Genomic DNA, 24,771 nt, shown 5'->3' on the forward strand with positions numbered 1-24,771 from the left:
ATAGTTGTTTTCCCTCAACAATCTACACACACCCCATAATGACAAAGCAAAAGCAGGTTTTTAGAAATGTTTGCACATTTATTAAATATAAAAAACTGATATCACATTTACACAAGTATTCAGACCCTTTACTCAGTACTTTGTTGAAGCACTTTTGGCAGCGATTACAGCCTCGATACTTCTTGGGTATGACGCTACAAGCTTGGTACACCTGTATTTGGGGAGTTTCTCCCATTCTTCTCTACAGATTCTCTCAAGCTCTTTCAGGTTGGATGGGGAGCGTTGCTGTACAGCTATTTTCAGGTGTCTCTAGAGATGTTTGATCGGGTTCAAGTCCAGGCTTTGGCTGGGCCACTCAAGGACATTCAGAGACTTGTCCCAAAGCCACTCCTGCGTTGTCTTGGCCTTGTGCTTAGGGTCGTTGTCCTGTTGGAAGGTGAACCTTCGCCCCTAGTCTGAGGTCCTGAGTGCTCTGGAGCAGGTTTTCATCAAGGATCTCTCTGTACTTTGCTCCGTTCATCTTTCACTTGATCCTGACTACTCTACTAGTCCCTGATGCTGAAGAATTTCCCCACAGCATGATGCTGCCACCATGCTTCACTGTTGGGATGGTGCCAGGTTTTCTACAGACGTGACACTTAGCATTCAGGCCAAAGAGTTCAATCTTGGTTTCATCAGACCAGAGAATCTTGTTTCTCGTGGTCTGAGAGTCTTTTAGGTACCTTTTTGGCAAACTCCAAGTAGGCTGTCATGTGCCTTTAACTGAGGAGTGGCTTCCGCCTGGCCGCTGTACCATAAAGGCCTGATTGGAGTGCTGCAAATATGGTTGTCCTTCTGGAAGGTTCTCCCATCTCCACAGAGGAACTCTGGAGCTCTGTCATATTTACCATTGGGTTCTTGGTCACTTCCCTGACCAAGGCCTTTCTCCCCCGATTGCTCAGTTTGGCCAGGCGGCCAGCTCTAAGAAGAGTCTTGGTGGTTCCAAACTTCTTCCATTTAAGAATGATGGAGGCCACTGTGTTCATGGGGACCTTCAATGCTGCATAAATGTTTTGGTACCCTTCCCCAGATCTGTGCCTCGACACCATCCTGTCTCGGAGCTCAACGGACAATTCCTTCGACCTCATGGCTTGTGGGACCTTATATAGACAGGTGTGTACCTTTCCAAATCGTGTCCAATCAATTTAATTTACCATAGGTGGACTCCAATCAAGTTGTAGAAACATCTCAAGGATAATCAATGGAAACAGCATGCATCTGAGCTCAATTTTCGAGTCTCATAGCAAAGTGTCTGAATACTTATGTAAATATGGTATTTCTGTTTTCTATTTTCTATAAATTAGCAAAAATACTTTTTTGTCACTTTGTTATTGTGTGACGAGGGAAAACATTTTTTAATCCATTTTAGAATAAGGCTGTAACGTAACAAAATGTCAAGGGGACTAAATACTTTCCAAATGCACTATGCGTGGAATGCGATCGTTCCAGATTATAAAAATGACACAAAGTGAACTTCCAGGGAAGAAAAGGTCAATTCTATGCTTGTGTTTTTCCTTAATGGGGCTCGTGTTACGGGTACTATGCCAGTGTTTTTGGTATTTCTATTGACAGACAGGTATAAGATAGTACACATAACACTGTATGTACCCAGACAAAAAAAGCACGATATCTTTGTTCGGTTGCACGCAGGCAAGGACTATCTTTTTCTTTACGGGAAGTCTGATGACATCATAAGATTCACCACAGTGAAGAACTGTCATGAATAGCCATAGCCAACCCCTCATTGAGAGACACCTGATAAAACAGTTTCTACTGACTTGTTCCGTTGCTGACAGGACATCTCTGTCACAGACTGGGTGCCATATTGGATGCAACCATGCCGTGGTTTCAGGAAGTTTACAGAAGATAGGTTGTGGTTTATATAGCACGTTGAATAACAAATGCAGATTGCGGGAACGTTCTGTGAACACGTTTTGCTTAGATAGCGGTGTGGTTCCTTGTGTAAAGGTGTCGACGATTCAGGCTAATTGAACTCGTTTCTGAACAGACACTCCTCATAGTCTTCCGTTTAATTAATGACTATTAATTAATACTTCCACCTATGGGACTTTCCACACTGTACGCGTCTTTAAATGTAGGCTTACAGCTCTGTACTAAGAACCTGTTTTGCTGCATATTTGACACCACATATCAGGACAGGTAGTCATTAGAAAACTATTATTAGATAAGGTCTATACAAGAATGTAGACGAACACCGCCTCTTCTTTCTCCCTCTTCCTCCATGCCTCTCCCTACACTGACCGAGGTGCAGACTGGTCTGCTTGTCTAGCTGCCTGTCAAGCTAGGCCACCATTGGTCCTCAACAGAAAACATCTCAGGGAATTTTACCGCTCACGTGCTCCAGCTGCCGGCCTGCTCTAATACCTGTCTTCCACAGGCTATTGTGAACCCTGGCGCCGTTATAAATCGGTTCAAGTCATTGGGATACTGCACGGAGGTGAAGAAAATCTTTCAGTGAATTGTTGGGGAAATCTCTCAGCTTTTCGTCTTTTGGGCATTCGGTAGCTGAGACTGGGAAATTGACTCAAGGTCATTCCACAGGTTTCCATTGTGTGCGACTGTGGCTCTATATCGCACAACTTAATCACTGTTGGTGACACGGAAATATTATACTCTGTTCACGCCTTGCGATAATAACCGACGCAAACATTTTAGACAGACAGACAGTTTAACTGGTGCAGTGGTACCCGAGCATAAAAATTTCCAAAAAGTCATGAAACCACATTTTATATGGGTCACCAACATTTACAAATGTGTTTCATTTCATGTTAAGGAGTCATGATATAAGCCTGATGACTGTCCAACTCCAATATCTTATTGCGAAATATTTCCCTCGGTTTTAATCCCCCTTTGTGGTTTGGAGGGAGTATTCCTAGTGGTTGTTTCCAGTGTAAACAGAAGGCGTGTGATAGAGCATGCAGATTCTGCATCAGAACTAGGTAACAGTGAGACAGCAGGGTGAGGAATGAGAATATGATCCCTCTGTCAGTGCAGCCATTAATCTGGCGAGATGGGAAATGAAGGCGCTTAAGAGGACCGTTTGTGCGTCGCAAATGGTTCCTATGTAGTGCACTAATTTTGGGCATCCTTGTGGGCCTTGGTCAAAAGTAGTGCAATATATAGGGGGCCATTTGGGACATGGGCCATGTGCACACAGAGCAGGGCCTAATGAGAGAGAGACTATTTTTCCAGCACATGTCTGCTGTTGTCATCAAGTCTAAGTGTGACGCGCTGCTCCCCAAAGTGCTTTTCAGCAGGCAATCATCTGTGTCATTTTATTTCCCGTGTTTTTTTTTGTAACTGTTCCTCGTTTCAGTTTCTGGAGGCGAAAGAAACGCACACCTATTTAGGCGAGGTGCTGGCTAACGGAGTAGAACACTTGAAAAAGAAAAGCCGCACAATCTAGGGGCTCCGATTCAATCATTTAAAAACCTGATAACCAACGTTTCGACAGACAAAGCTGTCTTCATCAGGGTATTTCTACCAACTGAGCTACAGAGGACTACCCCCCCCCCCCCTCTTTCTCGCTGCCCTGTTATTGACTGTCTCCAGAGGGAGAGATTGTGGCTGGGGCTCTGATATGGCTCTGGGTTGCCGCGTTGTTCTACTTTACAATATCTAACTACTAGGCTTGGTCCACATGATTCTCCTCAAGGCCACTTCCCTGTAATGAGTCATCTAGCACAAAAGGCAGCTAGTCAGCAGCCCCACACGCTACACTTTACTCTCAATGCATGCATCCCAAATGACAACCAGTTCTCTTTTTAGTGCACTACACTAGCGCTCTGGTCAAAAATAGTGCACTATATAGGGAATAGGGTGCCATTTGGGTTCCATTCAATGAAGGTCGCTTTGGAATGAATGGAGGCTGTTGGAACGCATGAACTGTTAACCCTTTGGATTAAACCTATTAGTATTAGACAGATGCCACTGTCTGCTCCATAATCTATACATTCCCCATTTTTATATTAACATATTTCAGGACTTAGGATTTCATGCTTCATTTCACAGCTTCACTCAACACCTATAATACAATTTTCGGGATAGATTCTATGCAAACTAAGTTGCACGATAAGCAGGACTGAGATTCTTCTAGTACAGGGCCCGAACATGTAGTCCGCTGTTATTATGGATAGCACTGTCATACTTTCCCACATTGCCTCAAATAGATGGGAAATTAAGTCTAGGTCAGTCCAGTGAGAGGGAAAGAGTGAGAGAGAAATGGCGAAGAGATAGAGTGAGAAAGATACCATGTTTAGCAGAGAAGCGGGATATTTGCGTTATCCTCCCTCTTTTGTTTGCCACAATAGGGCTGACCGTAGCAGCAAATATCTCCCCAGCCTGCTGATAACAGCATGGACACTGTCAGCTTTTTACTGCAGACTTGTGAGTTGTTTGACCTGGCTGGCCTGGTCAACAGAGGCCCTCCCCCACAGCACAAACATATCCCCCCTTTCATCTCAATGGCTTGGCCAAATGTTTCCTTCCGTATCGAGCTATTTTTGATCCCAATGGACGGGGCAGCCGCTTTTAATATTTACTAATACTAACAATACTTCAGTTGTTTTCAGTGGTAAGGAAATGTTTTGAAATGGTGTGGTGCTAGCCTAATTAGACACATACCTTTTTTGTTTTTCGTTGCAACATGTTTTGGGATGTTAGACGCTACTGAACACCCGGAGTTAGTGACTGTTTGTTGACGTGCGCTCAAATACACAGCCAGCGAAAGTCATTGAACTCTATTGCGTTTGAAACTGCGGCTGGTGCATTGTGAGAACAAAGAGGAGACAGGCCAAGGCTAAGACCGAACAACCTTGGGAGGTGCTTTTGGCTTCGTAAGGCCTGCATATAGTGGTGGACCAGGATGCGCCAAGGAAATGATTCAGGAGCTTTTGGCTCTAATCACTCTGGCCCTAGTCTGGATCTAGCTAGCTCTGGTCCAGAGTGTGAGGACATTGCTCTGGGCTCTGTTTCAGTCCATGTATCCTTCCACAGAGGAATTTTGTTTCTATGTAAGGATACATGGACCATAACAGAATGCAGAGGCAAACGTCCTCACGCTCTGGCCCACAGCTAGTCTGAATCCAGCAACACATACAGACATCTTCAACTTGACACAAGGTGGTTGACCGGTTAGTAGTAATAATAGTGGAAACTAGTCCTCATTATTAGCCATTATGAAAAACAACCGTGCAGTCTTTTTATTGGCTTAAAATAAACATCAATGATTAACAGTGCAAATGGTGTAACTATTAGCTAACGCACTGCAATATACACTTTACAACATGATGTAAATGATCCTTTTGGAGCCAGCTGAGAAAACACACTGTGTGACTTGCATTCCTGTACAGTAGTATCCTACATTGAGCAATGTTGGTATACAAATGACTTGCATTCCTACGTAGTATTTAAACGCCACTTTAAATGTGTACATGACACTGCAACAAAATTTCCCCATGGGGACAATAAAGTCAGTAGTAGTTGTAGTATTACACTGGCCAATGTTGATTACTGGGTTGTGAGCGCGTTCATGCAGTATGCCATTCAGCAATGTTGATAAACGCACGACTGTTTGTTCACCCAATTCCTTTGGGAAGTAATGGGTTAAAAAAGAATAGCGTTTGTTAGTATACCTCAGGCGACAAGGGACATCACTCTAGTTAGTACAGTATGCTGAGACGAGACCAAGGGGTCTGCAACCAAAAGGGCACCCTATTTCCTATAGGCCCTGGCTAAAAGTAATGCACTAGATAGGGAATATCAGCTGATGTAAGAAGGGCTATATAAATACATTTGATTTGAATAGGGTGCCATTAGGGACGCGCCCAGAGCCAAGGAGAAATATCTGAACTGAATTCTGAAGTCTAAAATGCTGTTTGTCTCCTCCCTTTCCAGAGAACTACTCGGTCAGCGGGCCCGAAGGAGCGAAGACCGAGTCGGTGGCCAACCTGCAGTCCCAGGCCTCCCTGAGCTCCATCCAGTCCAGCTCTCCGGGACCGAAGCGCTCGGGCAACACCCTCAAGAAGTGGCTGACCAGCCCTGTGCGTCGCCTCAGCCACGGCAGCAGCGTCAAGAAGTTCCCCAGCAAGCACAAGAAGAGGGACGGCCGCAAGAGCATCGACCTGGGGCCGCCTGAGAGCTCCCTGCACGACGGGAGCGTAGACGAGGTAATGAGCGTCCTGACTCCTCTCCACCGCGTCTCTCTCCTCTCTATCGCGTCTCTCGATTTCTCTTTATCGCTCGCCTTCTCTCGCAGGTGGAGAGTGTAGACGAGGTCATTAGCGTCTCCTTGTCTCTGCCGCATCTCTCTCTCTCTCCCTTTCGCTCTCCTCTCCACCATGTCTCTGTAACATACCGTAATTGGTTTCTAAAAGACATGTCCATCACAGTTCTTTGAATCACAAATTGCCCTTTTAAAGGTCACATGTTGTGGGAATACACTGCATCTGGGGGAGTTGTGGTTCTTTCAGGCTCTTTTCGTTTAACAAAGGGTTTTAAGTGAATGGATCATATTTCGAAGTACAGTTCAGGCAATGGTTTGGAAGAGATCTTTCCAAACCATTGTGATGATTCCCCTTCAGATCAGTTTTTCTGAACCTCTCTTGAACCTTACTTCACATGCAACCAAAGGTTGATAACTACAGTGATTGTGTATCTGCAGCATTCCCCCCAAAAAAGAAAATCCTCCCATCGATAGAGGAGCAATTCCCCAAGGCTAAAGTATAAGCTGTTATCTTATGACATATCTACACCCTATTCCCTATATAGTGCACTCCTTTTGTCCAGACCCCTATGGGCCCTCATCAAAAGTAAACTCAGCAAAAAAAGTAACGTCCTCTCACTGTCAACTGTGTTTATTTTCAGCAAACTTAAGATGTGTAAATATTTGTATGAACATAACAAGATTCAACAACTGAGACATAAACTGAACATGTGACTAACAGAAATGGAATAATGTGTCCCTGAACAAAGGGGGGAACAAAATCAACAGTCAGTATCTGGTGTGGCCACCAGCTACATTAAGTACTGTAGTGCATCTCCTCCTCATGGACTGCACCAAATTTGCCAGTACTTTCTGTGAGATGTTACCCCACTCTTCCACCAAGGCACCTGCAAGTTCCCGGACATTTCTGGGGGGAATGGCCCTAAATCTCACCCTCCGATCCAACAGGTCCCAGACGTGCTCAATGGGATCTTCGCTGGCCATGGCAGAACACTGACATTCCTGTCTTGCAGGAAATCACGCACAGAACGAGCAGTATGGCTGGTGGCATTGTCATGCTGGAGGGTCATGTCAGGAAGAGCCTTCAGGTAGGGTACTATATGAGGGAGGAGGGTGTCTTCCCTGTAACGCACAGCGTTGAGATTGCCTGCAATGACAACAAGCTCAGTCCGATGATGCTATGACACACCGCCCCAGACCATGACGGACCCTCCACCTCCATATCGATCCCGTTCCAGAGTACAGGCCTTGGTGTAAAGCTCATTCCTTCGACGATAAACGCGAATCCGACCATCACCCCTGCTGAGACAAAACCGCGACTCGTTAGTGAATGGTGGGTTTGTGCCTATAGGCGACGTTGTTGCCGGTGATGTCTGGTGAGGACCTGCCTTACAACAGGCTTACAAGCCCTCAGTCCAGCCTCTCTCAGCGTATTGCGGACAGTCTGAGCACTGATGGAGGGATTGTGCGTTCCTGGTGTAACTCGGGCAGTTGTTGTTGCTGCCATCCTGTACCTGTCGCGCAGGTGTGATGTTCGGATGTACCGATCCTGTGCTGGTGTTGTTACACGTGGTCTGCCACTGCGCGGACGATCAGCTGTCTGTCCTGTCTCCCTATAGCGCTGTCTTAGGCGTCTCACAGTACGGACATGCAATTATGGTTTCATCACAAGTCATGAACTATTGGCATCTTTCTGAATCAATTTCAGTATCAACTAATTTCAAGCAAATTTGAGCAATTACAAGCATCTCTGTGCATGAGGAAAAGTAGAGAGAATTTGTCGTCAGTGCAGGTAGTCTATTTCGTACTTCTCATTTGGTTGATGGATAGCAGAGCAATATTGTGCTGTACTTCAGCAACTGCTGCATGTAAATGTTTTAGATGCCAACCAAAAGGATATGCCGTGCCTCCCGAGTGGCGCAGCGGTCTAAGGCACTGCACCGCAGTGTTTGAGACATCACCACCGACCCGGGTTCGATCTTGGGCTGTGTCGCCGGCCGGCCGCGACCGGTAGACCCATGAGGCGGTGCACAATTGGCCCAGCGTCGTCCGGGTTAGGACGGTTTGGCCGGCCGGGATGTCCTTGTCCCATCATGCTCTAGCGACTCCTGTGGCGGGCAGGGCGCATGCACGGTCGCCAGCTGACACGGTCGCCAGCTGTACGGTGTTTCCGCCGACCCCTTGATGTGGCAGGCTTCCGGGTTAAGCGAGCAGTTTGCCAAGAAGCAGTGCGGCTTGGCATGGTCTTGTTTCGGAGGACGCATGGCTCTCGACCTACACCTCTCCTGAGTCTGTACGGGAGTTGCAGCGATGGGACAAGACTGTAACTACCAATTGGATACCACAAAATTGGAGAGAAAAAGGGGTAAAGAAAAAAAGTTTCTGCTGCTACAGTATAATTTCACAGTAACAGAAAAGTAGATTCCTTGTTCTCATTCCTAGCACAGCCCCATCATAAAAATCCTAATGGAATGGTCACAGAAGTATTCCACATGATTTGGTCCCATATCAGTGGGACTGTGATTAGAACGGCTCCCTATATAGTGCACTAATTCTGGTCAAAAGTTGTGCCCTACATAGGGAATAGGGTGCCATTTGGGATGCAGTCTATGCCTGCCCGTGACTTTCTGGCTGGTGGCTGTGTGGCACCCAGTGTGATGTTGAGACAAAGAGAGGCACTGTGATGGAGCAGGACACCCCCGTGAACTCCGGGACAATGACCCACATTAACCCCTCCTGCTCCACCCGGACTTTACCCTCTCTACCCTTCTCTCCCTACAGAGGGGCAGGAAGGAGCGCACCCTGTCCAAGTCCTCTGGAATGCAGAGCGGAGGAGAGGAGGAGCCGGAGGACGACTCTCACACCCCCCTCCCGCCCCCCATGGAGATCATCAAGGACCCCTCGTCCCAGGAGGAGAAGGTATGGCATGGCACCCCCTCACTATGACACTGTATTACCTCTTCTACCCCTTTAAGTCTACTAGCTCACTCTGTTGGAGTTACTTCTTGGATGCGTCCAAAATGGCACCCTATTCACTACATAGTGCAATACTTTTGACCTGGGTCCAAAGGGCACTGTAGGGTGATAGTGTGCTATTTGGGACACAGCTAAGCGAATAGCCTTCCTTTCGGTTAATGGACGTCTTCGGTTAGTGGACGTCTTCCCTTCAGGTTAACGACCTTATTGATCTCGAAAATCTGCTATGTCACTCAGCACAGGCTCATAAGATGTGTCCACCTGCAGCCCCCTCCACTTCCCTTCCTCTGCTGCCTATGTGTACTATGCAACACCATGGCACTAACTACCAGATGTGTCTGCAGCTGAATCCGTGTCTGCTGAATGGGAAGCATTATGTGTACTGGCTTGGTTTACAGCTGGAAGAGCTGCTTCCCTGTGTGTGACGTGACTGACTAACTAACACACTGTTGCACTTTCATTCTCTCACTTGACTCTATATACAAGAGCCCACCCCACTTCTTTGTCCCAAATGGCACCCTATGGGCCCTGGTCAAAAGTAGTGGGTGTCATTTGGGACGTACACTTTGACACTGAAATGTGCCAGGCCTACTACTAACTGATGTAGCTTGTGTATAATTCCAACAGCACCTCACGTTGCTCCACTAAAGCTTGTCTTTTGTAGCTGGGTCCAGACTAAGCGCTTATCTAATAACTACCTTTGTCTCTCTGTCTCTATTCCTTCTCTCCTTCCCTTCCTCCTAAACTGTGCCTTGCAGTCCTCCGCATTGCTTGCTGCGCGTCAGGGCTCTGCCGATGTCCCCAGCGCTGCGGAGCTGGTCAGTGCAATAGAAAAGTTGGTCCAAACTAAGATGGTAAGTTCGGAAGGTGAAGAAATACGAAACGGCATTGAGCAATTGCCATTTCTGCATACTCACTTTGCACACTAAGTCGGTGACGCACTAACGCTCTCGTCCGCTTGACGTCATCCACTCGTTCTAACTTCCGCTTTTCAAACCCCACTAACCATGTCACGTTGACTGGGAGCTGCATATTCATGCTGTCATGCAGGACAGTTTGCAAATATCTTCCTTTCTGAATGTGGATGACAGAACACCTTTTGAGTCCCAAACGGCACCCTATTCCCTATTTCGCGCCCTACTTTTGATAAGGCTCGTGTCAAAAGTTGTGCACTAGACAGGAAATCGGGTGCCATTTGAGACACGGGCAGTCTTGCCACATACAGATCAGATAAGTAGTGTGACGTCAGGTGGCAGATGAGGTGATAAGGTTCCAAGCTACTGCTGCACAGTAGCTTCCTTTATGAATGTTCTTCATTTGGCAATGTTTTGATTAACTCCCATTCTGTTTACGACTCTCTTTCAGCTTTGTACATGTGGAGCCATTTCCGAAAGAGTACAATACAGTTGAACAGAGTGTTTATTTGGCTATGGCAGCTCATTGGTTAAGCAGAGGGTGATCTCTTCTCCATCAGCTCCCTCTCCCTGTGTCACAGCAGTGGACTGACTGTATGACTGTGACTTCTGATCCCTTGGCTTCATATCCTGTCTCTCTCCTTTGTTAGAATCTGGAGCCAGGTGCCTACCCCAGCTTCACCACTTTGACCCCTCCGGAACAGACCAGCCCAGCCCTGCCCAGGAACCCTGAAATGGATCAGAAGGCCAAAGCTCTGCGCGGACGCATGTAAGAGACATGTAGCTTAGCCACACACTAATGGATCTGATGTCGCCTTCCTTTCCTCTGTTTGGTTACATGTGTAACACTCAGAAGGACACCTAGAAGGTCTACTGTTTAACCTACTCTGTTTATATTGGTTTATTTTTTAACCACTCAGAAAACAAGTTCCCTCATAGGAACAATAAAGCTATTATATTCTTCCCTTGAAGTTGGTTCATGCTGCTGAGAAATGCTGCCTCCTGTGTGTATTCAGGTCATTAAGCACACATGTCCTTTTCCTCAGGTTTGTCCTCAATGAGCTGGTGCAGACCGAGAAGGACTATGTCAAGGACTTGGGGATTGTAGTGGAGGTGAGTTAACAAGAATCTCGTCCTAACGGGGGGGGGGGGTCTATTCAGGCTCAATAGTGGGGAAGGAGCATGAGAGAGAGGCATGTCCTAGTAGCAGTGGAGAATGTGACCAGTCACTGCTCTAGTTTGACAATTCAGGAATCTCTCAGTCTTTGTCCCAAATGGCACCCCATTCCCTCTTTAGTGCACTACGTTTGACCAGTGCACTGCTGTATATAGGGAATAGTGTGCTTTTATGGACGCATCCCAAGTGTTGGACTGGCAGCGGGGCTATGTCCTTGTTGTCGTTCTATTTACCTTGTGTCCTTTGGTATTTCTGTCAAAGTCACAGAGAGGCTCCCCGATTTGTGACTGTATTTACATACACAACTCCTCAGAAAACATTGTTTGATTATTGGGTTGGGTTTTAGATTACATATTGAGATGAGTGGATAGAGGTTTTCTCACATCCAAGGTTGAGTACCAAATGACACCCTATTCCCTATATTGTGTACTAAAATAGAGAATATGATGCCATTTGGGATGCAGTCCATAAGTTCAACCATATTTAGTCATCCTATTCTCTTTTTCCACTGCAAGCTAGTCTTACAATGCTGATCAATATCTGACTCATGTTTCCTGTCTTATCGAGTCCATGACCTTAATTCGGTCTGTTTTTTTCTCTTTAAGGGGTTCATGAAGACGATCGAGGATAAGGGAGTCCCTGAAGATATGAAAGGAAAAGACAAAATCGTTTTTGGGAATATTCACCAGATCTACGACTGGCACAAAGAGTAAGTCTTGTCTCCTGACTTGTCTGAGTCCCAAATGGTTCCCTATGTAGTGCACAACTTTTAACCATATCCCTATGGGCCCTGGTCAACAGTAGTGCACTATTAGGGAATAGGGTGCCATTTGGGACATATACACTATGTATATTTGTGATATTGGGGAGAATTTCACACGTTGACCAGCCAGAAACCTCCCATAACTGGATTGTTTTATCATTTAGTCTAGAAGACCAAACCAGGTCACTCCTCTTGTGGTTTAGCACTATTTTGGCTTGCCTCATTGCCCTACAGAGTGACTGAGAGAATGTTTCCTCCCACAGTTTTTTTGTCGGTGAGCTGGAGAAATGTCTTGAAGACAACGAGCACCTTCCTGAGCTTTTCATTAAACATGTACGTGAGTCGGGTCCCCTTTGTCGTTCGGATGTTGTTCAGTATGTTTGATTGTACATGATACTGGCCCTGGTAGAACTTCAAGTTAGACACATTTAACAACCATAGGTGACTTATGTAGGTCAAAATGATTATTCAGAAGAAGTGGAAGAGAAATCAGAGGAAAGATAATTTTCAAATTTTCAACCGTTTGACCTGAAAATTAAATGAGAGGAAAGATGCTAATATTATTTTTCTTTTATACAGGAGAGGCGACTACACATGTATGTGGTTTACTGCCAGAACAAGCCCAAGTCTGAATTCATTGTCGCCGAGTACGACACATTCTTCGAGGTGAGCCGTACAACACTTTTGAGAATTCTTGAGTAGTCTGAGAACAACTTTCTGTAATATTTTCTTTGCGTTATAAATATGCCTAATGCTAATTGCATTTAATTCTACTTTAGGGTGTACAGCAAGAGGTCAGCTCAAGACTTGGCATAAGTGACTTTCTCATAAAGCCAATTCAGAGAATTACCAAGTATCAGCTGCTTCTAAAGGTAAGACTACAACGCTAAACTCCTGGCGTACAAGTAATCCCTGAAAGACATGCCCTTCGATATAATTACCTGAAACTAATGGAGGTTTTTCTCAATGCCCTATTGAATACACACAACCCTTTTTTTCTTTCTTCAGGACTTCTTAAAGTATAGTTCCAAAGCAGGACTAGATTGCCAAGAGATGGAGGTAACAGAAGCGATTTGCGATTACAACTATACTGTATGTGTTGTTGTCTATAGGTTGCCAGAATTCCAGTAACTTTCCCAAAATACCTCGTTTACCAGAGGGAAAAACCAGGCAATCCTCCTGATTCCAGGAATCTTTCAACCAGGAAGTCCCTGGAATTGTGTGACCCTATTTGACGTTTTATGTGTCCACCATCACTGCTGTATCAATGTCAATGCTCACACCATTCTCAATGTGTTTTACAGAAAGCAGTTGGTTTAATGTCCCAGGTCCCCAAGCTGTGCAATGACATGATGAATCTTGGCAGACTACAAGGCTATGAGGTGCTGTACATTTAATGTAATTGAATTTAGCCAGGATATTCCACTCAGTAACAACCACCACTGTTTTCGAGGGAGTCAATAAATAGGAAACAAATAGCGCCGCAGATCAAGAGTGTGGTATAATTACATTTGTTATGGCATACATGTACAGGATTTTAGCACCCGGATCAGCTATGATTTTAGGATTGTTTCAATCCATGCTCAGTTTGTGAAAAATGTGAAATGACTCATGAAGCTGTGTTATTGGACTATTTAACTCCAGCGGGTCATGTTTGTTCTTCCACAGGTGTAATAAAAGTCTCTTTGATGACACTCAGACTACATGAAATCTCTGACCTCTAAATGAAGCAAAGATTTGCCTAGCCTGCTGTAACAGTGGCGAGATTAAAGCACTGTGTTTGCCAATGGCCTGGATGGCATCGTATTCCCTATATAGTGCACTACTTTTGACCAGAGCCCTATTAGGCCCTAGTCAAAAGTATTGCACTAAATATGCAATAGGGTTCCATTTGAGATGCAACCCTGGTCTTAGATCCAATACAAGGGTCTGCTGTTAGCTTTATGACCTGGTGAGAAGAGAAGGGGCTGATAGACTGGGTAATGCCGTTGTGTTGACAGACAGACTGGGCCATGGCTGACTGCTTTATTCTCCAGTGTTGATAGATGTTGAGTCGTAACTGATCCTGTGTGTGCCCGCCCACGCTCTCCTCCCCCCAGGGTAAGCTGACCAGCCAGGGTAAACTGCTGCAGCAGGAGACGTTCTTTGTAACGGAACAGGACACGGGCGTGTTGTCGCGCAGCAAGGAGCGCAGGGTCTTCCTCTTTGAGCAGATCGTCATCTTCAGCGAGCTCCTCCGCAAGGGCTCGTCCACCCCAGGCTACCAGTTCAAGAAGAGCATCAAGGCAAGTAATGTCAAAACAACAGTGAATGCTATTGGGACATCATGGACCAGAAACTTTTAGGCAATTTCCTACTGTTGCATTCAATCAATCAACCAAACTTTATTGTCCCCAGAGACATTTTGGTTTGAAAGCAGGGTTGGAGAACATTATAAAATACGGAGTCCATAGAAAAGACCACACAAATAGCGTTGTTGATGAATTGAGCAGTGTTGAGTTAGCGTTCTTGTGTTTCATTGTGACAGGTGAGCTACCTGGGCTTGGAGGAGCATGTGGACAATGACCCGTGTAAGTTTGTGCTGTCGTGTCGAGGCTCGGCCGAGCGCTTCACCCTGCAGGCGGCCAACCTGGACATCAAGCAGGTGTGGGTCCAACATGTCAGCCAGGTCCTGGATGCCCAGAGCAACTTCCTGTCTGGTGAGAGAACTTCCTGTCTGACATACGCCTCTACCTTCATTAGCTAAATCTAGGGTTGCAAGATTCCGGTAATTTTCCCAAGATCCCCAGAAGTTTTTCCAGAAATCCTAGTAGGAGGATTCCGGATTCCATGCTTATTCGCTCATGATTCAGATAATCTTCCAACAAAAATTCCTGGAAAACCTGGGAAATGTGAGAAAGGTACCTGAATTTTGCAACCCTAGCGTTATTTTCAGTAGTTAGATCAAAACACATTTAGTCATAACTACAGCCTCAACACTAATACTACTTTCACCTCTATCGTGGTCCTCATTTGTCTAACACAGAATACGCACATGTGGCTTTTCGTTTATTGATTGTGTGTAACGTTGGACTATCACCACAGCCCTGCAGTCTCCCATTGAGTACCACAAGGAGAAGGGTTGTTCCCAATCCCTCACCAGAAACCCGTCGGGCAGTCGGCCCCCCAGTTCCAACAGCAGGCCCCTCTCCTCCTCCTCTGTGGGGGCAGAGAAACCCCCCCTGGCAGGACCGGGTAGGACCCCAACTCCTCTCAAACTATCTACCTCCAACGGCAGCTCCTGCTTTGACCCCATGAAACACAGCGAACGCTATGACTCCACGAGGGTGAGTCCGGTCTGTTGTCTGCCCTAGTTTTACATTTCAACAGGAGATGTTGAAACTTTGTTTACTTTAAACTCGCAGACAAGAAGTACTGAAGCTAAGGAATTGAGTCAATGTATGTAATGACTCATGTTATTTGAATGTGCATACAGGTTTGTATCAATGTTGATTTCCCCTGTCGTAATACAATCTTCCTTCCTCTCCCACCCCATCCCCACCCCTCCATAGCATCATGACGGCATTGGATGTAACGGCATGTCCTCCACCATGATGGTGACCCAGGACTACAGTGCACTGAAGGAGAATGAGATCTGTGTGATCCAGGGCGAGATGGTGCAGATCATGGCCACCAACCAGCAGAACATGTACCTAGTGTACCGGCCCGCCAACAGCCAGTCCCCTGCTGCCGAGGGCTGGGTCCCAGGCCACATCCTTGGCCCCCTCATTAAAACGCTCAAAGACAGTACTGCTGACGCAAGCATCAAGTAAGTGTCCCTCAGCCTCGCCCCCACCCCCACAGAGCTGCTCTTATTGGATGAGGGGAAAGTTGAATCTGCTCAAATCCCCCCCCCCCCCACCGCCAACCCCCATTATGGGAACTAACTCGGAAATGTTGGACGACAACAGGGGTCATTTTTTTCTCCTTATTTTTTTTGTTAATATATGTAAAGGCTTAATGAGTAATTCTCTGAAAAGAGTAAAAGGACTGTAGAGAATCATGGCTTCATGTAGAGAAGACGCACCGAGAAAATCTTACACCAATGTGGAACTGACTGGTCTGGACTTTTATTTCTGTTTCTAACACCGTTTTTTTTCTTTACATGTTTTGAAAAAAAGAAAGGCCTTTTGATGGACTGGGGCCTATTTCTCCAAGTGGAGAAAGTTTGTTATTGTCTATGGCAATTTGTACAGATTGTGGTTTTTGTTTTGTTATTTTTGTGTTATTTTTTTTTTTTCATATTTTATTTGTTTAATATTATCAGATATGTTGGCAGTTTACTGTAAAAAGTTCATTTGTTTTGTTTACTGATGCGCTCTCTCCAGTACATTCCTGTATAAAGTATTTTGCACTATTTAAGAGAATCCATATTAATGAAGTCAGGTTGTGCAATATAATTATAGTCACAATGTTCATCATTGTACTTGTAGTCTAACTAATAATTTTAAATGTATTTTAAATATGTAAAATACAATTTTGACATGAGTTTGCAAGGCAACATAAGTTGAACTTGTTTTGCGTTAGAAGATCAGTTACATTGTTAATATTGGTGAATACTATGACACTGCACTAGTGCTGCGTGGGTCAGCTGTTTGTTTACCCGCACCCGCCTGCAATTGCTAATAACCCATCCGCAACTGCCCAACTATATGTGATAAAATGAAAATCTGAGGCCCGCAACTGACCATAGCCCGCTAATATAGAACTAGTGCAGGCCCAGTGCACTACTTTTGTGAAAAATAGAAATTTGCAATTTATTTTTATTATTAATATTGTTTTTTTTTATTCAGATTTTTCAGCACCCCTACTTCCTGCGGCTATGCTGATTAAGATATGTTTCTGCTCCAAATTTCTGACATTTTTGTAGGCTATTTGTTAGTCAACATGCCTATAATTAAATACATGCAGCTTCTCTTCTGTCATTATATGTTGCCCTAGAAGACTAAGTAAACCCTTTCTCACCAGAATGTAATAAATCGATAAAATGAATGATTCAATCTTGTTGACGTCGGTAAAGTTTTCTGTCGTCTGCTTATTTCACGGCGCAAAGACATTAGGGACCGGGGCAGAAAACGCAATAACAAAAACAAATTTGAAAGATTTTCTGTGCGAAATTTCCAAATGACATCAGTTTGACCGGTTGTAAGGAAATGGAAAGCTATGAAAACGACCCAACATGTTTCTGATAAGATTTCAGTTTGGCTCGGATGCATATTTTATGTGTTTGAAATACTAAAGATAGCATCTCTACAGACTGTATCTCACTGCACATTCACATTCTCTCAAAATTCTGAAAGAAATAAATCATTTCTCTACTCCTGTTCCTGAGTCAAAATTTTGCCTACATTTGGTATATAATTTTACTGCAAGAAATTCTTAATTCTGCAGGAGTTGATATTATGCGAGAGGTTATAGACCTACAGTCAGTGTCCAGTGTCCTTGACGTGCCAGAGGCCTATTTGAACTCCCCGTCTTGTGACTGTCGAATTTGTATAGCGCCTCAATTGTCACACATAAGTCGGAACTGCTATCATCCACTTTTACCACGTCACCAAATCTCTCCCAAACATTACCTTTCTGGCCCTCCCTTCTCTTTATTTTCAACTCTCCATTTAGCAGCTTTTCTCTTATTGAATTAAACTCCGACATTGTCCTTTTTGCATCCGTGGATCGATGTGAATTTTTATTCTGCCCGTCCCCAAAAGCCCTAACCACGGGGACTGCGGGTTATGAGTCAACTGCGCATCACTACTCTGCAATCAAACTGCATGTTTCTCCGCTGACCATTGCTCTTACAGCATTAGACCTAGATTCCATTCTTATCTCACATTGAGCATAAAATGATAGTGAAATCAGTTCAACCTGTTCTTTTATCATGTTGATTTCAATTTGTAAAAATAAAACAAAAAGTTTCATTGTGGCTTTACCATCCATTTCCTCCCAATAACGGACCATTTTTAAATCGTGGGCATTATTAAAGTGATTATTCTTCTCATGGAAATGTCCTGGTGTTGTATAAATACATTCACAAACACCACTTCTGAGTTCTATTTTCTCACACAAGAGTGATGAGGTTTCGGAGTATTTCAAAAGCACACTGGTGTATGCACTTTTTATATGATTTGTTTGTTTCTTTGTACCCGTTTTGTTGACGTTGTCTGATGTAGTAGACTGCTTGTTTTCATTTTCTACTAACCACACCGGTCCTCGACAAAAGTTTGTTGTGTACAAAGCAGCGTCATTGAAAATCTCATGACAAAGTAGAGCCATGGAATGGTTGGCAAGACCACTTATCCCCAACAAACTAGGCTGCTTTGACACAAATTGTCTGTCCACTATGGTGTAAGAGAATCAAGGTATGGTAGCGTAATGGAGGAGCTTTCATCGCCGCTTTGTGGGTCTGAATTTCTAATATACCGTGACATAAAGATTAACTTTTGTTTTTCTATTTGAAAATTATTTTCCAAATTTGTCTTTCTTTCTCTCGCCTTCTTTTTCTCTGTCTTTGATTTGATTTCAATAAAGTTGGCTAGCCCCACTCAACCCTCCCTGCACCTCTGCCCTCAGTGTGTGTAAGCCTGGATTTGACTGGTACATTTCTTGGCACAACAGGAAATCTCTTTCATGGAATACCCTGCGCTCGAGAAAGCGAGCGGAGAAGGATAGCAGTGGCAAGGGTGATGCAAAGGTTGAGAATGGACTCCGTAAGCCCAAGGAGATTCTCAGCACCAAGGTCACTGTCAAAGTGAGTAAGCGGGCTGTCTACGGAGATGGTGTTCTGTGTCCTCGGCTGCCACTCCCTCACCTGTGTGTTGTGACTCGTGACGTTAATAATCTCCAACACTGAAACACTATGATAATCCATCTCTAACTACACTGTCTGCTCTCACTTTGGTTTGACGCCCCCTTATGCATGACACTAATGAGTCAAGTGACTTCTTTGTCTGTGGCAATTTTGCTTTCGGTTAAAGGTAGACTCAGCGAAATTACGTTGCCACGAGCAGTACCGCAGATCTTGAGATGAGCGAGATGCACGACTTCGCTCTCACACAGTCACACACAGTATCTGCTCGTGCACGGGTTCGCTTCACACTCTTACAGTGTGGGAGCCACCAGATCAAAACGGCGGAGAAGCTTAGCCTCTCACTTCAACGCTCTTAGTTACTGCGGAAATTGACCCACTATGTTGTTTACTTTCTGCATCTACATCATATCGCTGAGTCCACCTTTTTAAGATAACTTTAGTTTTTGTAAAAATGTATGACTTTATTGACATAACACTGTGAAATCACCATTTTGACAACAGATGACCTGGAGCCCATTGAGCTATGACCTAAACGAAAACAAGCCCTCATTCATGGGTTTAGCATGGCGGTATTAACTACACAAACCATAAGGTGTTGTGTTTCAGTGAAAACATACTGAAACTGGATCTCACACTACATTATATGTCTGTATCAATATATACTAGCAGCGCATTTTAAAATAACCCCTCATCAAGTCCATATGATGCCGAGTCTGCTGATCCATCTTTCATTTGAAGCATGTTAGACTAGATTGTTTTTCATTTGTCAATTATGTCCATTGGATACATTTCACTTTAAGTTTGCCTGCAAGTTTTGTCCTCGCCACTGTTTGACTATTTATGCCCGTGCCGTTACACACTCCCTACATGAAATAGAAACTTAGAACGAAACACGCACATATAATGAAATGTTACTGACTGCTATTTGTGTGTCGTCAATCATTTTGTGTTCGATTGCATTGTTTCAGGTGTCAGCACTATAATTTCTATCATTTTGTTTTGCTTAATTGGTTCATTTCCCAGCTCATACAATATGTCCATATTTATGCATTTTTACCTCCGGCTCAGTGGTTCCCAAGCAACTTTTCTTTACAGATTCCCTCTTTTTTTATTTTCTTACATCGAAGCCCTCCCACATACAATATGCTGGATTGGACCTTCAACCCTTATCCCCAATGGCACTCCTAGATAAAACAATGATTTCTTTACACTGTAGGTGTATCTATCCAATCCTTTCAGATCTACTGTGCTTGGGGGGGATTTTGAATTCAGCACAAGACAGATTCTCTGTCTGTAGCACCACACTTACTAGTAAGCACAAATCCTATATCAACAACCCATACACACATTAGAATCCTGACCGTGCCTCTAGCTTGGGGACCACCAGCCTTTTGTAACACCTCTAATTTTGCTTTCTCTTATCCCACACTTCAGGAGTCAAACAGCTCAGAGGAGTCAGATTGCGATGATGAACTCCCCAAAACTAGCATGGAGGTAGAAATACACACCGATCTGTCATGCATGCATGCTGCCTTGTTGAGTTTCTGTAGCTACGTCTAGCAAGAGGGAACTACACACAGCATCATAGGGGTTTTCACTGTGGTCAGGAGCTTTCTACAAAACGCCAGGTTCCACATGTTCCGTTAGATACACTAGCTTTTTTTTCTCTCCATAGAAATAGAATCACTAGAACAGGCTTCCGCCATTCAAATCAATGGGTCTGCAATGGGTGGACCAGTTGCCATTTTGAGTATGGTTTCATCCTCAGCAAGAACCAACAGGAATATTTTTGTTCCTGCTTCTTGTTTGATAGGATTTTCTGGTTCCGGCCTCAGAGAGGCCATGGGTGGAGTTTGTAAATGCATTTGCCACTGATTGGTGCACAGTATTAATACATCAGGTAAGCACCTGGAACACATGAGCAAAAGATGTTGAAAAGACATTAAAAAAATATGTTACAAAATACGTATTTTTGTTTGAAAATATGTATTGTGCTCACATGCGTCATTGTAACTCCTGTATAGCCTGTTGACCCCAGGAAGAGTAGCTGCTGCATGTGCAACAGCTAATGGGGATCATAATAAACTAAACAAGCTTGCACCCTTTCAAAGCTTGCTCGGTCCTGTGTGGCTCGGTTGGTAAAGCATGGCGCTTGCAACGCTAGGATTGTGGGTTCGATTCCTGCTGGGGCCACCCATATGAAATTGTATGCACGCACTACTGTAAGTCACTTTGGATGAACGTGTCTCCTAAATGCCATGTATTATTATAAATCAAATTGCTGTAGTTCCTCAGTTCCAATTCCTGGTCATTGTAATTGAAAAAAGCACCCTCCTGTTAGCTTTGACAGACTTGACCTCAACAGGCTTGTTGTAAAGATGTCCACACTTTTTGATTGCAAAACAATACATTTTTTCCTATGTTCCTTGGCTATTTTAGCTAGCTGCGCTATGTGCCACTTTTTCCCTTCTGGGGAAGAGTCCATGGAAGCCGTGTGGTTTCCATGGACCTTTACTGCAACCTAGTGTTCCTACGCTGAAATACATCTCTCCCAGGGATGGTTAGGTTTGTGAGCGTGAACAAGCCTCTCACACAAACCCCCTTAAGCATGTTAGTACTCCTGACCTCTGTTTTTTTTGGATCCCCTGGTGATTTGCGCGCCTTGTTATGCATTATGTTCAGAAGATCTTTAAAGGCACGGTATGCATAGATGTCACAAATATGTGGGGTACGATGCCCTAGTATAGTACTCCTATATTGCAACTCATTTGTAAATGGTAGTACACAAATAGTGACACAGAACTCTGAGGTATGTATGTATGTATGTATGTATGTATGTATTAACTGTTACGTTTCAATTTTGAATTAGCAAAACAGTTCATAATTCAAACATGAACATTATAGTTCATTCATATTGCCTAACAGCCATGCCTTATCTTTGCAGATAATGAATCCCAATTTTATACAAGAAGGTAAGATGAACTATCAGAACATAAACGCTTACATCTAAATGCTTTAGAGTGAAATCAAGACTCATTTAATTACTGATATATGTCATGGCTGCGTCTCATATGGCACCCTAATCCCTAAATAGTGCACTACTTTTGACCAGAGCCCTATGGGCCCGTGTCAAAAGTAGTGCACTGTATAGGGTGCCGTGTAGGACGTAGCGTATATACTTGCTGTTTAGAATCATGTGGTGGGGTTAACTGACACTGCTGTTTGGTAATGTATTTAGTTGCTCCAGAGTTCCTGATCTCACTAGCGGATGTGACATGTGCATTCGGGGAGACGGTGGTCCTATGCTGCAAAGTGTGTGGACGTCCCAAACCCAACATCACTCTGAAAGGACCCGATCAGAGCCTGCTTGTCAACAACAGCAGGTTCACTATAAACATTAGGTAAAGGAACTATGGTTTCTAGTTAAAATATGGCCTTGATGATCACAAGAAAATCTGATGTTGGATGCCGCCAGTGGGGGTCCACGGAGAAAGACGTCAGAGGACAGACTGATAGTAATGGCTGGAATAGGAGAAATGGAACGGTTTAATTTATTCCATTCCAGCCAGTACTACAAGCCTGTCCTCTGACGTCTTCCCCCACAGGCGGCATCCAACCTCTGATTCTGACTAAGAAATGGAAGTGCATACCCAAATTCCTCAAACCTAGTAAGAGCAGGAAGTGAGGTTAAAGAAATGTCTCTGGCAGGACAGTTATCTTCCTATTGGATGACTAAAACATTGTCTGACATAATTGCTTAAAGGTCATGTCTGTGGCCTAATCCCATGGTAAATCCATTGTCTGCATCCCAAATGGTTCCATTCCCTGTAGAGTCCACTACTTTTGACCAGTAGTGCACTCTAGGGCTCTGGTCAAAAGTAGTGCACTATATACAGTGTGTAAGAAATAGGCTGCCATTTGTGACGCACCCCTAGGTAGACTAAACACATGTTGCTGGAGGAATAACGTGAACTTTAGATGGAGCTCAGTAAAAGGTGCGATCAGCAAAATCAGATACCAGTGTGGCATATTTAGTTTCTGGAGAGAAAGGTCATGTTCTATTCTCGGCAAACCAATTACACCTACTCGCTTGTTCTCTGTCCTTGTCTCCAGGGATACGGGCGACATTCTGCTCAAGATCTGTAACCTGATGCCCCAGGACACTGGCATCTACACCTGTGTGGCCGTCAACGACCATGGCACCGCCTCCTCCTCCGCCTCCATCAAAGTGCAAGGTGAGAACAGGGGATATGAATCATGGATGGAGGGATGGGGGTGGAGTTTCGAGGGGCTCTTCATCAGCTTGGTCAAGCAGACTGACCACTGCACTCTCGTTTCACTTCAGAATGCGAGCTATCATGAGATCAGGCTCCTTTCACAAGGCTAGCTCTCCATGGCCATTGAGACTGATGTTGGGCTCATGTCTGTTTTCAGGTATTCCAGCAGCACCTGCGAGGCCAGTGGCCCAGGAGGCCAGTAGCAATGCAGTGATCGTCCACTGGCTCCCCCCAGCCAGCTCAGCTAACTGTGCTGTGTCTAGCTACACAGTGGAGTACAGGCAGGAAGGTGCAGTAGACCCATCTCTCTTCTGGCTCTGGGGTGAAGTTTCCCCTAGGTACAGATCTAGGATCAGCCTCTCCAAATCTTAGCCTTAAAGCTGCAATATGTTACTTTTGGGGCGATCTGACCAAATTCGCATAAGAATGTGTGTTATAGATCTGTCATTCTCATTGAAAGCAAGTCTAAGAAGTGTGCACTTTCTATGCTTCCCGTTCTCATGTTTAGTTGTTGCGTCTTTTTACTTTGGGATGTGTACACCAGCTTCAAACAGCTGAACATACAATATTTCGGGATATGGAACAGATATTTCACAGCAGTTTAGATCGTACAATGATTCTCTACACTATATTTCCTTGAAATTAGGTGAACTAGAATTTTTTTATCCAGAAATGGCGGAGCGATTTCTGCATAGTGTATCTTTAACCATTAGTGAGGAAAATGCTAAACTGAACCAAGATCAACATCTAGGAGCAACTTCACCTTACACCTCTCTTCCGCTTTCCAAATCATAAGCTACAGACAGTCACCTGTGATCTTTGAACTATGACTTAACCTCTCATCCTCTTCTCTGCAGACTCCCTGGTGTGGCAGGAGTCGGTGGTCTCCACAGTAGATGTGTGTGTGAAAATTGAAGATCTCATTCCTGGGGGGCACTACCAGTTCCGGGTCAGTGCCAGTAACCCCTGGGGTATCAGTCCGCCAAGCGAGCCCTCAAACATGGTGACCCTGCCCAGCGGGAGTGAGTCAAACTCTCCATCTTCACACTACAAGCAGGGAGGGAGTAACGCTATACCTAGACTGGATGCATCTCAAATGGCACCCTATTCCCTATATAGTGCACAGCTTTTGATCAGAGGCCTATGGTCAAAAGTAGGGCACCATGAAAGAAATAGGGTGCCAGTTTGGAAGAGGATTCTTACGATTGGCATTTCACTTTTTTTACTATTTGCTTTTATTTTGGGAGGTCCTCGAGGAAATGTTACTGTATGCATGTAGCTACGATGTAAATATTGACTAATAAAATATAAAATTTGTTTTCTTTCTATTCTAAGCTTCCACATATGATGGAACGGGCATTCAGTGGAAAGGCAACTTTGAATCGTCTTTCACAGAAATTTGTGAGATCGGACGGTAAATTGCACACCCCTACACTTTTAAAGTAGCTAACCATAACTGTTTCAAATCGAAGTATTGTATTGGGATTTTCCACACATGTCATACAAATTCTCATCAAGGCTAACTGCAGCAGTT

At 44.4% G+C, this 24,771-nt stretch overlaps 1 protein-coding gene across 5 annotated transcripts in view; it reads left to right on the forward strand.

Moving 5' to 3' along the window:
* The window catches only part of LOC139546945 (kalirin-like), a 258,891-nt gene that overhangs the window by 228,165 nt on the left and 5,955 nt on the right, over nt 1–24,771 (forward strand). For 2 of the 5 annotated variants that reach the window (XM_071355934.1, XM_071355935.1), the window contains exons 35-58: nt 5,956–6,227; nt 9,065–9,202; nt 10,018–10,113; nt 10,824–10,942; nt 11,220–11,286; nt 11,956–12,059; nt 12,377–12,446; nt 12,693–12,779; nt 12,893–12,985; nt 13,122–13,172; nt 13,418–13,495; nt 14,213–14,398; nt 14,641–14,812; nt 15,198–15,439; nt 15,665–15,921; nt 18,768–18,900; nt 20,395–20,454; nt 20,774–20,860; nt 21,905–21,932; nt 22,199–22,361; nt 23,074–23,195; nt 23,395–23,526; nt 24,095–24,259; nt 24,573–24,651. In XM_071355934.1, the coding sequence (XP_071212035.1) occupies nt 5,956–6,227; nt 9,065–9,202; nt 10,018–10,113; nt 10,824–10,942; nt 11,220–11,286; nt 11,956–12,059; nt 12,377–12,446; nt 12,693–12,779; nt 12,893–12,985; nt 13,122–13,172; nt 13,418–13,495; nt 14,213–14,398; nt 14,641–14,812; nt 15,198–15,439; nt 15,665–15,921; nt 18,768–18,900; nt 20,395–20,454; nt 20,774–20,860; nt 21,905–21,932; nt 22,199–22,361; nt 23,074–23,195; nt 23,395–23,526; nt 24,095–24,259; nt 24,573–24,651 (3,001 nt within the window). Of the gene's footprint in view, nt 1–5,955; nt 6,228–9,064; nt 9,203–10,017; nt 10,114–10,823; nt 10,943–11,219; nt 11,287–11,955; nt 12,060–12,376; nt 12,447–12,692; nt 12,780–12,892; nt 12,986–13,121; nt 13,173–13,417; nt 13,496–14,212; nt 14,399–14,640; nt 14,813–15,197; nt 15,440–15,664; nt 17,564–17,608; nt 18,704–18,767; nt 18,901–20,394; nt 20,455–20,773; nt 20,861–21,904; nt 21,933–22,198; nt 22,362–23,073; nt 23,196–23,394; nt 23,527–24,094; nt 24,260–24,572; nt 24,652–24,771 lie in introns of those variants that run through there. The other 3 variants (XM_071355937.1, XM_071355936.1, XR_011669290.1) reach the window with 3 other exon arrangements.

This window comes from Salvelinus alpinus, chromosome 20 (genome assembly GCF_045679555.1).
Source record: "Salvelinus alpinus chromosome 20, SLU_Salpinus.1, whole genome shotgun sequence".
Classification (NCBI taxonomy): domain Eukaryota; kingdom Metazoa; phylum Chordata; class Actinopteri; order Salmoniformes; family Salmonidae; genus Salvelinus; species Salvelinus alpinus.